We start from the raw sequence: 16,252 nt of genomic DNA on the forward strand, positions 1-16,252 counted from the left end.
TTTGTAAATATTCATTTCATTTGTTTGTTTTTATTGGCATGTTATTCATTCATTTCAGTTGTGTCTGATGCTTCATGACCTCAAATGGGGTTTTCTTGGCAAATCTTTCAGAAAGGAAATAAGCCATTTCTTTTCCCAACTCATTTTACAGATGAGGAAACTGAGGCAGAGTTAAGTGACTTGTCCAGGATCATATGACTAGTATCTGAGTTCAGATTTGAATTCATGTAGATGAACACTGTGCTCTGTTTACTGCGCCACCTAGCTGCCCTTTATTGGCATGTAGTTGTGCAAAATAGTTGTAAATTTCCTTTATTTCTTCATTTGTTATGAATTCTTATTGTGATTTTGGTGTGCTTGATTTTCTTTTTTTAAAAAAATATTAGCTACTAGCTAGTCTATTGTATTTCCTATTTTAAACCATCTAATTTTATCAATTCAGTAAAATAATAAATAAAAAATAAATTTTTTTAAAATCTGTTTGTTAATCCTATTTTTCAGAATTTTTATTGAGACTTTATAATTTGTTGATTTTCTAGCTTTTTTCTTCATTAAATGTTCAATGCATTATTTCTTGTTAATGAAATATTTAGATTTAAGATTGCTTTAACTGCATGTCAGATTCTTATAGTTTGTCTCAACATTATCTTTAATGAAATTCTTATTTCTATCACTTGTTTTTTTGTCCTAATTAACTCATTTAGCATTTTAAGGGCATTTTATTTTAATGCTGTAATGCATAATGATTTTTAAATATAAATGTCATTTAGAGCTGACAGATCTACTGTACTTTATTTTCAATCAGTAATGATTGCTAAAATTTTATTCAGGGACTTAATTTTGTTGGTAAAATTTCTGTCTGAAAGGGTTAAGGTGAAATTTCCCTACTATTATGATTTTACTATTGCTTTTTAACTTAGTTTTTCCTTTAATTATTTAGAAATCAGGCAATTTAATTCAAATATCCATTCTACTTCTCCATAAAATCTAGTTTCATATCTTGTGATCTAGTTTTTATTTTTGTAGCTAATTATCTGGACTTAAGAAATTGGTGGGGAAAATGTTAATAATGCATTTAAAAGTATGTGATACTTTTTCCTCAGAGAGACTTCTGTACACAAGACAGAAAGGGGAAGAGGGAGCATAAGAGAGGTTATGATTGGGGCAGCTAGGTGGCGCAGTGTTTAGAGCACCGGCCCTGGAATCTGGGAGTTCAAATTTGACCTCAGACACTTAATTACCTAGCTGTGTGGCCTTGGTCAAGCCACGCTGAACCCCATTGCCTTGCAGAGAGAGAGAGTGAGAGTAGAGAGAGATTATGAGTCTAGATGGGACTAGTCCCAAGTAAAAACAAAGTTTAACAAAGATAATGCAAAAATGTTAGTAGCAGCTCTTTTTTTGTAGGTTCAGAGAATTGGAAACTGGAGGAATTCCATTATTTAGGGAATGGCTAAAGAAAGTATGGCATCTAAATATGATAAGATACTATTATTTTGTAAGAAAAGATGAAGGGGATGATTTCAGGAAAAACCTGTAAAGACTTAAATGAACTGATAAACACTTGAGGTGAATAGAGCCTGAAGAATGATTATAAAGTGATAACAGTATTGTAAAGACCAAAAAACTAAGCAGAACTAGTTATTCAACAAACTATTTATTATGTACTATTCACCAAGTACTGTGTGATGTGAATTCAAATACAAGCCAAAAAAAAAAAGATAGTAACAATTCTCCGGAAACTTACATAGAAGCCTATGTATTAAAGGAAAAACTGAGGTGGGGTGGGGTAGGATAGAAGTGTCAGGGAATGGTGATGGCAATGGTGGAGGCCAAGACATGCACATAGGTGAGAAATACTGACTTGGACGTCCTTCTTAAATGGAGCCATATGATACAAATAGGCAAAGGGTACTATCAAGGTTTGAAAAGAACAGTTTTGATGAATATTAAACTGATAAGAGTGAAATTAGCAGAATCCGGAGAATCATTTATACAATAAAAGTATTGTAAAGAAATACAACTGTGAAGAATTAAATAATCATCCATGGTTCCGAACCACGATGACATATATGTATATAGCCAAAGAGGGAATTCGCTGGTAATTGGTTATATTAGATTTGTTACTGTTATATTAGACTTTTCATGAAGTGAGAAGAATCTATAAATGTCTTTATAAAAACAAGAGATCTAATAAAACTTTTTTATTTACAGTTTTACTTAAAATATTGGATTTTATAAGTAACTTTAAATATATTCAAGCTATATTTTGGATTAGAAATACATTATTAATTAGTATATTTAAAATACAATTACAAATATATAATTCTATTTTCTTTTTAGTTGGAGATTTTGATAAGATCTGGCGAGAGCACTGTGAGGATGAAGAGACACTCTGTGAATATGCTGTTGCAATGAAAAATCTTGCAGATAATCATTGGGCAAAAACTTGTGAAGGGGAAGGTCGCATTGAATGGTGTTGCAGGTAATTTGTTTAAACTTTTAATACAATTTCCTGTATTGTTATATTCAGCATTAAGATTTATAGTATTGTTTTGCTTTTTTTTTAGTGTTTTAGCTTTTGAAACTAAAAATTACTGTTTCATTCAATTTTAATTTATTATGTAGCAGAATTCATTGTACTAGAAAAGGACCTGATCTTGATTCATAGACTGCAGACTTTGAATTGAAGAGGTGATTTCTTTGAGATACCTAAGAGATAGAGAGATGCTTGACACTCAAGGATTAAATGACTTAGAAGTGATTGGATATTCCTGAGATCACGCACTTTCATTTTTCTTTCTTCTGTCCTCGGGGCCCAGCATTTAGGCCTTGCCTCTTTACATTCTTAATATTTAATATTTGATTTACATTGACTAGAATTGGTAAGCTGGGATGTGAACCTATGTTTCCAATCCAGTGTTCGTTCTAACATTACCATTCTCATTATACATATTTTAGATTAAAATTCTATAGGTCATTTTGTTTTAGGAAGTTTAATTCCCAAATTAGGAGACACTCCTTGTTTACCATATTCTTTAGTTATTGGGTTTGATTTTGATTTTAAAATTCTATGTGCCATTGGGTATGTTGAGGGAACTTGAAAAGGAATTTATAGAAACCAACATTTTATCTACTATATAAGGGTACTGTAAAGTTTAGTACTATTTAGATGGAGTCTTGATTATCTTTTGGTTTATGATTTGTCTGAATTTTTTTTTTTTTTGTGCAAGGCAGTGGGGTTAAGTGGCTTGCCCAAAGCCACACAGCTGGGTAATTTTAAGTGTCTGAGGTCGGATTTGAACTCTGGTACTCCTGACTCCAGGGTCGGTGTTCTATCTACTGCGCCACCTAGCTGCCCCCGTCTGAATATTTTTAGCAAAGAAAATTGATAGCTTGAACAAATTGTGTAGTCTGGTTGAAGAAGAAAAAGGTACCTGCAGTTACTTATTTTATTTTTTTCAATTTTATACAAAAGTAGTTTTTAACATTCATCTATTTGCAAATTTGTAAATTCCACATTTTTCTACCACCTTTTCCCTCCCCCTCTCCATGGCAGCAAATAATCTGATATGAGTTGTACAGTACAATTGTGTTTAATACATTTCCATATTAGTTTTGTTGTGAAAGAGCAATTAGAACCAAGGGGAGAGAAAAAACCATGAGAAAGAAAGGAAAAACATAAAAATAAAGTTTGAAAAAGTGGTATATACTTTGCTCAACATTCAAATTCCATAATTTTTCTCTGAATGTGGATGGCATTGTTCATATTCTCTCAGTATTGTCCTTGATTTTTGAACTACTGAGAGGAGCTGTATCCATCATAACATTATATTGTTAATGTGTACAGTTTTCTCTTGGTTCTGCTTACTTCACTAATATCAGTTTATGCAAATTTTTCTGTGTTTCTCTAAAGTCTGACTACTCATGATTTTCTGAGATAACAATAGTAATTCATAATGTTCATATACCACATAACTTGTTCAGCTAATCCCCAATTGATTGGCTTCCCCTCAAGTCATTTCAGTCATGTATGACTCTTCATGACCCACCTTGAGGGTTCCTTGGTAAAGATGCTGGAGTAGTTTACCATTTCTTTTATTATTATCTTTATTTTAAAAATAATTTGTTTTGGTTTTTATCTTTTTTTCCCCCAAAGTTTTGAGTTTTACAATTTTTCTCTCCCTCTCCCCTCCCCCTCCTCCTGACAGAAAGCAATCTGATAGAGGCTCTACATTTATAACCATGCTAAACATAGATTGATATCAATCAGGTTGTGAGAGAAGAATCAGATCTAAACGGATGAAAGAGAACATTAGATGAAAAAAAATGACATACATAAGACAACTTTTAAAAATTGAAGATAAACTTTGGTCTTCATTTAAATGCCACAGTTTCTTCTGGATGTGGATGGTATCTTCCATCACAAGTCTTTTAAAATTGTCTTTGAATATTGTACTGCTGAAGTGAACGATCCCATCGTGGTTGATCATGACCCCAGATTGTTAATGTATATAATATCCTTCTGGTTGTGCTCATTTCACTCTGCATCTATTCATGCAAGTCTTTCTAGGCTTTTCTGAAATCCCATCCCTCATAATTTCTTATAGAACAATTGTGTGGTTTGCCATTTCTTTCTCCAGCTCATTTTACAGATGGGGAACTGAGGCAAACAGGATCAAGTGACTTGCTGAAGGGGTCATTCAGCTAATAGGTGTCTGAGATCAGATGAGAACTCAGGAAGATGAGTCTTCCTAACTTTTAGGTCCAACACTCTATTCTGCTGCCCTGATATCTGCTTAGGAAAGGAAAATAATGTTCATTTGTTGTTATCACTAGCTTCTGGGTAATTCTTTACTGTCTAATGATATTCTGAAGCAGCAATGTCATTAGAAGATCAGTGATTATAACATTAGCTACTTTCAAATCATCTTTATTAAATCTTTATGAGACTTTTCAATGTTTAGTAAAAAAATCAGTTTTGATATTGTACTTTTGATAATGATTTTCTGAGTAGAAGAAATAGATTTTTCCAGGTTTAATTTATTAGTTTTGTATTTTAGTGGATTATTGTTTAATTTTATATCTCCTGTGTATTAATTTCTTACATACTACAATGTATTCAACTTTGTATTAACCATATATATATATATATATATATATATATATTAGAATGTATTACTTATGTAATTCAATGTATTATATAATCAAAGATGATGACCAGACTTCAACTGCTAGAGGTATATAACTGAGGATCACTAGGCTACTCAAGGAAGGATGAATTGACCAAGGTTAGAAAAATAGAATCAGTTTAAATTTCTGTGCTGATCAGTATTGGTAATCAAGACTGTGAGAAGTATCTGCTGCATGTTTAAGTTGGGAGACAAAATGGGTAGACCTTATTCTTTATATTTTATTTTTATTTTTTCCAATTACATGCAAAGTTAGTTTTCAACATTCGTCTTTTTGCAAGCTTTTGAATTCCACATTTTTCTACCCATCCTCTCCCTAAGACAGTGAGCAATCTGACATAGGTTGTACATGTACAATCATGATTAGCATATTTCCATATTAGTCATGTCATGAAAGAAGAAGAATTAGAAGGGGGGAAACTATGAGAAAGAAAAAAAACATTAAAAGAATTAAAACGTAATCATAAAGCACATTGCGTTCAGATTTCATGATTTGTTTTTTCTGAATGTGGATGGCGTTTTCCTTATCAGTTCTCTTAGGATTGTCCTTTTTGATACTGAACTTCTGAGAGGAGCTGCTTCTTTCATAGTAGTTCATCTTTCAATGGTGCTGTTAATATGAAATGTTAATTGAAAATGTTGTACCTACAAAGTTTATGGCATTGTATTAGAAATTAACAACTATATAAAAGATTAGGGTATATGCCTCTATCTTCCAAGAGCCTTTTTCAATACAGAGAGATATATATAAAACAAGAATGCCCTTTTTAAGGGGACCAGACTTGAATTTTGTAAGTATTTGAAAATTCTGTCCATACAGATTAATTGTTCCAAACTTTGAAAGTTGCCTGAACTGCCAAGGTTTATGACTTTGCTGAGGGTCAAACAATCAGTAATTGTCAGAGGTAGGACTTGAATGTCCCTAAGAATTTTTTGTTTTTATGGTCTTGGTAGATACAACTATGTTTATAGTATGCAGTAATTGACTGATTTTGTGACCACCTAATAATAATAGGACAGTTCATATTTTGGGGATCTACAACAGATAGCTGTACCTTGGGAAAGAAGGATTATTCTGCAACAGCAGTTTGGAAGAAAACCTATTTGTCTATAAATTAAAATCTTGCTGTTTTTTCTTTTGAAGTTTTACATAGGAGCATTATAAAAGTACATCATAAAATGATTTGGTATCAAAAAATTGCTCTATAGAATTAATGACATAGGTATAGTGATGAAAATACTTAGATGAAATAAAATTAGAAACCAAGATTTTTGGTAGCAATTCCTCTTATTAACAGACCTAAAATTTAAGATAAAATTTCCATTTATTGAGATGTTTAAAAGTTTATACTAATGTAAGTTATAGATATAAAATCTTAAGTCAGTGGAGGAATTAGTGGCTGATAGTTGTAATTAAATGATTTCATTCCTTATTTTTGCCAATTTAAAGGATTGTTTCAACTAGGTTGAAATCAAACTCAAATTGAATAGAACAAAGATATAGATAACAGGAAAAAATATTATGAACAAGAAATTGGCATTGTTGGATTTGAAAATTTTAGTTCATAGAATCAGAGTTGTCAAAGAACCTCATGAGCTCTCTAATTCAACCCATAGTTTAATAAGACTCTTTCTGCAATATCTCCAGTAAGTGATTATCTTTCTTTGAAGAGAGGAAATGACCTCCTAAGACAACACTTGTCACTTTTGGTTAGCTCTAATTGTTAGAAAGCTGTTGTATTACATTGAGGCTGTTGTGAGTCAAGATAATGGTGGAAATGGGCAAGGTGAGTTTTAATCCTCTATATTCTCACTTCTCTATAGACAGGAATGTTACAAGCAAGAAAGTTGCAGGGCAGAACTATAGTAGTTGGGGATAATTTTTATCTGAAGTGAATTAAAATTCATCTGTGAGCCCTTTGGGCAAGAAAAGGAAAGATAAGTTTTAAGATTTTCAGTTTTGAAAATGCAAGCATAGAGATTAACATTTATACCTGTTTAACTTCATCTTATTTAATTTAGATCATCTTTATGTCCTTTGAAAATCTTTTTAATGGAGACCATGTCATCTAGTTAACTGTTCCTTCTTCCTTCATGTCCCTCTGCAGATTTTGCCAAATAATAGTTACTACTACATCTAGGTCATTAATAACAGTGTTGATAAGAACAAAGACAGACCCTTGGGGCAGTATGTCTGAGGTCCCCTCCAAGTTGACATGGGTCTATTTTTTTGACATTTTTAATTCTTTATTTTTTTCGAAAGATTTAAGTTTTACAGTTTTTCCCCTAATCTTGCTTCCCACCCCCCCACCCCACATAGGTAGTCTGTTAGTCTTTACATTATTTCCATGGTGTATACATTGATCTAAGTTGAATGTGATAAGAGAGAAATCATATCCTTAAGGAAGAAAATAAAGTATAAGAGATAGCAGAATTATATAATAAGATCATGGGTTGTTTGTTTGTTTTTCCTAAATTAAAAGTTAGTCTTTGGTCTTTGTTCAAATTCCACAATTCTTTCTCTGGATATAGATGGTATTCTCCATCCAAGATAGCCCAGAATTGTCCCTGATTGTTACACTGATGAAATGAGCAAGTCCATCAAGGTTGATCATCACCCCCATTGACATGGGTCTGTTAATGACTTTGTGGGTCCTTGTTTCTTTCAATCAGTTCACCTCATTCGAGGAGCTCTACTTTCATCTAACCCAGTGGTCTTCAAACAAAAATATTTATCTAGTGTTTATTATGTACCAGGGGAAGTCGGTGCTATTAGTAGGCCCATTTTATGTAGGAGGAAATGGGCCCAGGGTCACACCACCGGTATCTGAAGACAAATTTGAACTTAAGTCTTATTGACACCAGGCCCAGTGCTCTGGGCCTTGGACCACCTCTCAGCCTCTTGGAGTAAACAGATTTTTAACATATAATTATATTATATTCATATATTTAAAATTATATACATGTACTTTTGTACTAATAGTTACATATGTCATTGAATGTCTTAATTCCACTCTTGATTGCACTACTGATTCTTTGGACCCTTTTCTAGCATGTCACAGCAGCCTTCTCATTCTGTGTGGCTCATTCTAGCAAAATGAAAAAAGAGTGATGCCAGTTGCCATCCGCCTCAGCCCACCATCTAAGAGAATAGAACAAAGAAAATAAGTACTTTGCACAGATAGGGGGAATGGGTGGAGTGGGGAAGGAATTATCAATAGGTTGGTAGGATTATGGTATAAAAGAGGTGGGGTGTAGTTAGGGAAACTCATGACTGACTATAGCAAGATGGATTGGATGCAACTTTATCTTCTCTTTGGGATTAAACCTTTGGCTTCTACTTTGGAGACTACTAATCTAGGTCATAATGTTTTTCCTTCATTTTTGAAGAAAACCACAACATTAGGGAGGCGATGCCATGACAAACTCATGAATTGGATTTGAGTGAAGGAGTGCTGTGCTAAATCACCAGCTTCACTTTCTCCTCCAGAGCCATCTGGGTCCAATGGTCTGATAAAAATCAGGTCCTGAGCCAGTTAGAGTTAAATGACTTGCTCAAGGTCACACAGCTAGTAAGTTTCAAGTGTCTAAAGCTGAATTCAGACTCTTGTCCTCCTGACTCTAAGGCCAATGCTCTAACTACTATGCAATCCAGTTGCCCTAATCTATCATGCTAATCAGTTCATATTATTCTATTTTATATTCAAGCATAGCATGAGATACTATTAAATGTTTTGCTGAAATCTTAGTTTCAGCATATAATTATAACATTCTTTTTGTTTATTGTGTAGTTTCTAGAAAAAGAAGAAATTTTGTTGGTCTTTCATGACCAATCATGTTCCCTTTTAGTAATCTCTGCTTTCCTTGGCATATTCTTAAAATTATCCTCTTAATAATGTGTTTCATAGCTTTAGATAAATTTCACATTAATTTAGTTAGATTCCTAATTTCAAACACATTGTACCAAAGTGGGGGAAGTGCTATAGTGATGATTAATCTGAACTTTCTGTATGCTTTTGTTCCTTGCACATATTGATATTTACAAGTTTAAACTAAGAATTCTGTTTTGCATCCATATTTATATACTTATAACAGCTTGTTAACATAAGGCACCATCATTTGATTGTTTTATTATGCACTTACATATGTCTTTAGAATATATGAGTTGTTCATAAAATCATGCTGAGTTTTGGCCAAAACAATAACCAAATTCTGACCTATGTCCTATAATATCATTAACTTTTATGTTTGACTTATCTTCCAAGGGCTACTCATCAAAAAAACATTTTTTGGTAGTTATTCATGGACTGAATCATTGTATTTTTATGAAATCACTAACTTGGGAATATTTAATTGTGGTTTAAACTGTAGATTATAGAGTAACTAAATTTAACTATATGTCTATATCTTTCTGAAACACTTTATGTTATCTTACATAGTTGGATCAAGCTATATTACAATTAGGTTGCATTAGTAGATTGGTATTACATCCCTTTTGATATACCAAAGGTCCCTTTGGCATATTTTCATTAAAATTCATATTTCTTAAATTGTGCTGCTTTGGCAAATAATAGGAATTACTTTTACTAAACTATTACAATTTTATAGAGAATGGTGAATAATCATATAATCCGTGCCTCCCTATATGGAATTTAATTTCTGTTTAAGAAAGTCCAGAAAAATAATATAAATACTTTCATACATACAGTATGTACCAAATAATAAAATATTAAAAAGAAAAAATATTATTTGATATTAAATAATAAAAGCTTATATTTATCATCATTGTTTTGTTAATACCTTTATTCTTTCTTGAATATTCTATAAGAAATTTGAACTTTATTTGTTTAATAACTTGTTTTAAATATATTAACTCATTCTTTAATCTTAAATTCATTAAATTTATGCTTTTATCATAATTTATTTTTCTTGTATTTATATACTATTGTATATAATTTTATTTTACTTTAGTGTATGCAGAGAATATTTTCAAAATGGTGGAAAGAGAAAAGCCCTTGAAAAAGATGAAAAAAGAGCTGTGCTTGCTGCTAAGAGTGTACCAGCCTTAAGTGTTAACGATTCATCTAAGTTTGAAGATCATTTAACCAACTTCAGCTTTAAAAACCCTGAATATATAACTGAGTAAGTTTACTTGTTTTTTGTCTTATTTGTTTAAAAACATGATAATATATACATACACATGATAAACCAATGGAATAATTTTTGTTTTCAAATAATTATGGAGTTGTATAATCACTTTAATGCTTGATGAACAGATTTTTATTTCACTTTCAAAATGTAAAATTAAAGCTAGCCAACTCTTAACTCAGTTTAACTTGAATGTAATAAGCATCTTTATTTCCTATGGTATGGTAAATTTCTATTTGTTGGCAATTCATATTCCCATAGATTGACAATATATCCAGCAAAGGTTGACTAGCAAGGTTTTAATATTTTGTATTGTTCATAGAATCACAAATTTAAAACCCAAAGGAATTATAGGAATCATCTTGCCCAGCTCTCACTTTTTGTAAATGAGAAAACTAAGACCCAGAGAACTTAACAGTGATTTGAGCCTCGAATTTTGAACCCCAAGTCATCTAACTCCAAGAAAAGTCACTTTGATACTAGGGCTCCTTGTCTGTCTCCATTGTTTGTACTACATTTCAGAGATAGCTTTATTTAGTTGTTATAATGTCTTCAGGGGCCACTAGGTGGCGCAGTTGATAGAGCACTGGCCCTGGAGTCAGGAGTACCTGAGTTCAAATCTGGCCTCAGACACTTAATAATTATCTAGCTGTGTGGCCTTGGGTAAGCCACTTAACTCCATTTGCCTTGCAAAGACCTAAAAAACACGAAAACAAAATAATGTCTTCAATATTTTCTTGTCTCCATTTTAACAAGGGCTATGCTTTTTGGTAGTAGTAGAATGAGAGTAGGAACTAATGTCCTAACTGCAGGAAGGAATTGGGAGCATTTAATCTGTCTTTATCCAATGAAAGAAATATCAATGTAAGGCATAGACACTTCCTATATATAGGGAATGAGGAATATTTATTAGAAATGTTGCTTATTTACTATCCATTCTGGAACATATAAAAATCAATTATAAATAAATGTGAACTTCCAGATTACACAACCTGAATGAATGCCAAGAAAAATGTAAGGAAAACTGATTATGATTAAAATTATCATATTGTTTTTAGATTTCAGTTAAAGAAGTCATGTTAAGAGGATTAAATTACCCTGCTTAGAAATGAGGTAGTCAGAAGCATTTTTCCGTATTTCTTTTTGGTGATCAATGACTCTTAAAATCTGGATTTTTAGTGACTGGATTTTTTTTTAAATGTACTTTATGTAACTACAATTTTTTAATATTACCATAACAGTCATGTGTTAAAACAAAATTATATATAAATATCCAACTATACATAAGAAATCTACTCACCAGTATAGTTGCTTTCATAATGGTTCTCATAACCAGCACTTTATTTAAAAAGAGTTAGAATGACATAATGAATAGATTGCTAGATTTAGTAATGTGAACCTGGTTTTAAATCCTGCCTCTTGACACTTAAATCTGTGTAATGTTCTATAAAGCAACTTCCTCTCTGGAGTTTCAGTCTCTCCTTAACCTGAAATGTTGAGCCTAATGACCTAAGCACTTTTACAGCTCTAAATCTCTGAGTCCTTGAATTTCCTTTCTGATATTTGCCATATTGATCACTTATCTGATATTTCTGTCCTTGCTTCTTTTTATGTGTGTCTATCTTGATTTCCCCAGATAGCTCCTTTAACATAGGGAAAACACTATGCTATTTGATCTACTGTAGAATACCAAGGATAGTAATCTACATATAATAAGCACTTAATAATAAATTATATAATTTCTTTATCTTTTGCAGTATCTTAAGACCTTGAAAAACAGTACTTTAGACTAAAGAATAGAGCAAAAATCAGATTAGAATCTGGAGATCAGTCTTGCTTTGTGTTTTTGAATTTTTTCACCTGTTCTTTCAATTTATATATTGATTAATTCTTATTATGTGAATTAAATTAGTTGCTTCTTTCAAGAATCCTACAGTTAAGTAAAGGAGATGATGTGCAGAAATAATTTTGATGCAAGGCCAAAAGTAGTAATTGCCATAACAGAAGTATAGCAATCTTAGAAGACTTAGAGAAAAGATAAAACTACCATTTGTGATCAGGGAAAGTTTTACAGAATTATAAGAATCTGAATTGAAAGAGACTGTAATGGCTCCCTAGTCCAATATGAAAGAAACCCTTTTGTAGGCTAAAATGTCTCCATTTCTTATTTCTTTTTTTTTTTTTTGCAGGGCAGTGGGTTTAAGTGACTTGCTCAAGGTCACATTTGAACTCAGCTCCTCCTGACTTCAGCCAGGGCCAGTGTTCTCTATCCACTGTGCCACTTAGCTGCCCCCTCCATTTCTTTCATTTAGTTCTCCTATGGCATTATCTCATGGTTGACCATCTTGATGACCCTTCTTTAACTACTCTTTTACTTTAACAGTCCTCTTTTTGATCCTCTCTGCAACCTAAACCACTATTGTTCACCATCTCCTCAATACACTTTCTTTCCTCTCTAGATTTTCTTGACACTTAGTTTTCCTGCTTGTCCTACTTGTCTGACTGTGTTGGATCTTCATTCAGGTTACATTCCCTTTAATCTTGAGTTGAGTATGCTCCACTTCAAGCAATTAATGGTTCATCTTCAAACATGCTACTTGTTGCTTATTAGAATCTGTATTCCTAGTGTCTGGTCCATACTAAACACAAAGTCAGTGCTTGTTGACTAACTTCCAATAATGTGGCACCCATTACTGACACTGGTTTGTCAAGGACAAGTACAGTCATTTTACCAATTTTTATATGCCCCTAATTCTGATTCATGTGAACCTGGTGACTTAAAATTCATCAAGAGCTAAAAATTGTTTTGTTAAACTCTTACTTATTTTGCTAATGACCCTGTGACTAGGCAAATAATTTTGAATTTAGACTCAGAGAACCTGGAACCAAATCTAGATATGGGTACTTTTTCTTGTGTATTCGTGGGAAAATTTCAGATACTCAGTTTTGTTGATCTATAAAATGAATGAGTTGGACTGACTGATCTCTATGGCTTCTAAACAGTGAACTTGTGTCATTTAGTATCAACTCTATTCTCTTTTGCTAAGAAAAGTAAAGTAAGGCTTGAATACTACTACTTTTCTGTCTTATTTTATCATGTCCTCATCTTTTTCTTTTTTTTTTTTTTGTTTTGACCCTGAGCTATTTGATCGGTCCTTTATTTTACCCTTCCCTTTTTTTCTCTATAGGTTTTTGCTAGGCAAATGGGGACTCCAGGGCAGGTGCTCTATCTACTGTACCACCTAGCTGCCCCCTCTATAGGTTTTTAAAAACACTTCTGTCTGTAGCATTTTCTGCCTTTTAACTCCTTCCTAGTTTTATTGTTTCAGGCATATTTTCTTCAGAGCAGTTCCATGTTTTATTTTCATTCTCTTGATTTCCTTTGTCTGCAATCTCTTTTATAAAAATATTAATAGATGAGTGAACTTACTGTCAATCCATGTTTGTCTCTTGAGTCATTCCTCTTTTTCCATTTCATCATAATATTTCTGAGTTAATTCATTTTATAGATAGCTAAATTTTTCCAAACCACTTTTCAGGTTTTTCTCAGAAAGTTATCAGGTGGAGAGCTCTTTCTTAGGTGATTGTTTTCTAGTTTTATTAAACACTGGGTTATTGAGTTCCTTTATAACTGACTTCCTTATCTAATGTATTCCATTGATTTAGTTTTTAGTTTTTGCAAGGCAGTGGGGTTAAGTGGCTTGCCCAAGGCCACACAGCTAGGTAATTATTATGTGTCTGAGGCCGGATTTGAATTCAGGTGCTCCTGACTCCAGGGCCGGTGCTCTATCCACTGCACCACCTAGCCTCCTCTAGTTTCCTATTTTTTAAAAAGAAGATGTATTTTGGGTAATTGTTGCTTTATAATTTGAGACTCCAAAGCACTATTTTCCCTTTATTCCTACTTTTTGGTTGATATTTTTTTCTTTCAATAAAATTTGGTTATTTTATCAAACCTTTTAGTAGCTTGATTGATATAGTAATAAATTTGTAGATAAATTTTGACAATATTATAATTTTAATATATTGGCATGGCTGAAATATGAGCACTTTACTCCAATTTTTCTTCATTTCTTTAAGCTACATTGCTTTTGAATGGAAACAAAAGAGCTTTTTGATGTATATAGTATAACACAAAAAGAAAAATATATACCATGTTTTTTAAAATTCTGTTTGTCGGGCAGCTAGGTGGTGCAGTGGATAGAGCACCGGCCCTGGAGTCAGTAGTACCTGAGTTCAAATCTGGCCTCAGACAATAATAATTACCTAGCTGTGTGGCCTTGGGCAAGCCACTTAACCTCATTTGCCTTCGGTGGGGCCTGGACGGAAGAAGGACTGCCCAGGATGGGCTCCTGCGTCTCCTGAGGTGAGGGGGGCTCTGCAGCCGGGCGGGGGGGGTGGGGGTGCACCTCTTTGGGGGTCCCCGCTTCCTCTCCCCGTCACCCAAGGGCTGGGACTTGTTTATCTCACCCGCGGGGTGGGGGCTGGGGGGGGCTGCCAGGACACCCCCTCCTCAGTGGAGATCTGCAGGTGCAAAAATCTAAAAAAAAAAAAATTGTTTGTCTCAAAATTTTCTCTTATGCATTTTTAAAAAGTCTTTTTTGGCCCTTTTAAAATACTATTTTATCTCATAAGCTATTGTTTTCAATTCTTTTCTCCAAACTTTTTGTTTTTATCTTTTTGCTTCTTCTAGGTATTCATTATTCCTTCTGGAAAATTCACTTTTTGAGTTTCTTTTTATATATATGTTTTGTGTAGATCAGGGTCTTAGGTTTACTCAGCAGTAGGATAAACTGAACAGTCAGTTGTTCCAGGTCCAAGACCCCCCCCCCCCCCCCCATCCCTTTTGAACTTTTGATTGAAGTGGTCAGCCCTCTTCATTTTTATCCTGAGTCACCTGGCTTTCCTAAACTGACTTATCTCCTGGGCTTAGGCCCCCTGAATCTTAGAGGTTTATAATCTTGGAATTTTAGGGCACTGTAGTGTAAGGACCGTGGAGTCACTTGAAATCTTAGTTGTCCTGCTTTGAATGTAGAATACTTGGTCCCAGGCCCTGGGGCTTTCAAGATCTAGTTTCCACCTGCTCTATGACTTTCTCGTGACATCTCTCTTCTTGATTTTACAGGAAGATGTTCACCTAAGATGCACTGGCTTTGCAGATGGTCCTTTTCCCTTTGCCTTTGGGCTTCTCCATGACTTTGTGTAGTTGTGCAGTGAAAAAAAATCTCTAAATATAGCTTCTCATTGGAGTTCATTATCATTATTCTATCTGGTAGACATTTCAAGTTTTTGTTAGATGTTTTCATCTTCTGGATTGGGATTCTAATATAGTTGTTGGTAATTTGCTGTTCTTTGGATGATTATGTACATTTTGTACGCTTATTGATCATCTAGTTCTGTTAATTCCCTGTATATCTTAAATATTAACCCTTTAATGGAAATGTCTTCCCCCACGAATAATTTTGTTGCAGCTAAAATTTTTAAATTAAATCAGGAGAGTTGTTTCAATCAAAAGAAATGTTTTACACTTTAAAACAATGTATTTTCTATAAATTTTATGAAAATAATATTCTTTTGGGGCAGCTAGGTGGCACGGTGGATAGAACATCAACCCTGAAGTCAGGAGGATCTGAGTTCAAATCCGGATTAAGACACTTAATAATAATCACCTAGCTGTATCTTGGACAAGTCACTTAACCCCATTGCTGTGCAACCCCCCCCCCCCAAAAAAATTACATATGTTCTTTCACTTGCTGTTGTTGTTATACTTAGTATATCTGAACTTTTTTCATATAAAAGTAGTTGACCCTATGCAAGGAAGTCCTCTGAAAGGAGGCTTAAATTCAGACAGATCAGCCTTATGATAGTATTGTGCATTTTCAGTTAATTCTTGGATACTATATTGAAAATGAAGG

At 33.3% G+C, this 16,252-nt stretch overlaps 1 protein-coding gene across 1 annotated transcript in view; it reads left to right on the plus strand.

Annotated features, from left to right (window-relative positions):
* SAMTOR (S-adenosylmethionine sensor upstream of mTORC1) overlaps nucleotides 1-16,252 on the plus strand; it is a 60,167-nt gene that overhangs the window by 12,561 nt on the left and 31,354 nt on the right. Inside the window, exons 2-3 of the mRNA XM_074193882.1 lie at nucleotides 2,341-2,482; nucleotides 10,161-10,331. Of these exons, the coding sequence (XP_074049983.1) occupies nucleotides 2,341-2,482; nucleotides 10,161-10,331 (313 nt within the window). The remainder of the gene's footprint in view (nucleotides 1-2,340; nucleotides 2,483-10,160; nucleotides 10,332-16,252) is intronic.

This window comes from Macrotis lagotis, chromosome 7 (genome assembly GCF_037893015.1).
Source record: "Macrotis lagotis isolate mMagLag1 chromosome 7, bilby.v1.9.chrom.fasta, whole genome shotgun sequence".
Taxonomy (NCBI): Eukaryota; Metazoa; Chordata; class Mammalia; order Peramelemorphia; family Peramelidae; genus Macrotis; species Macrotis lagotis.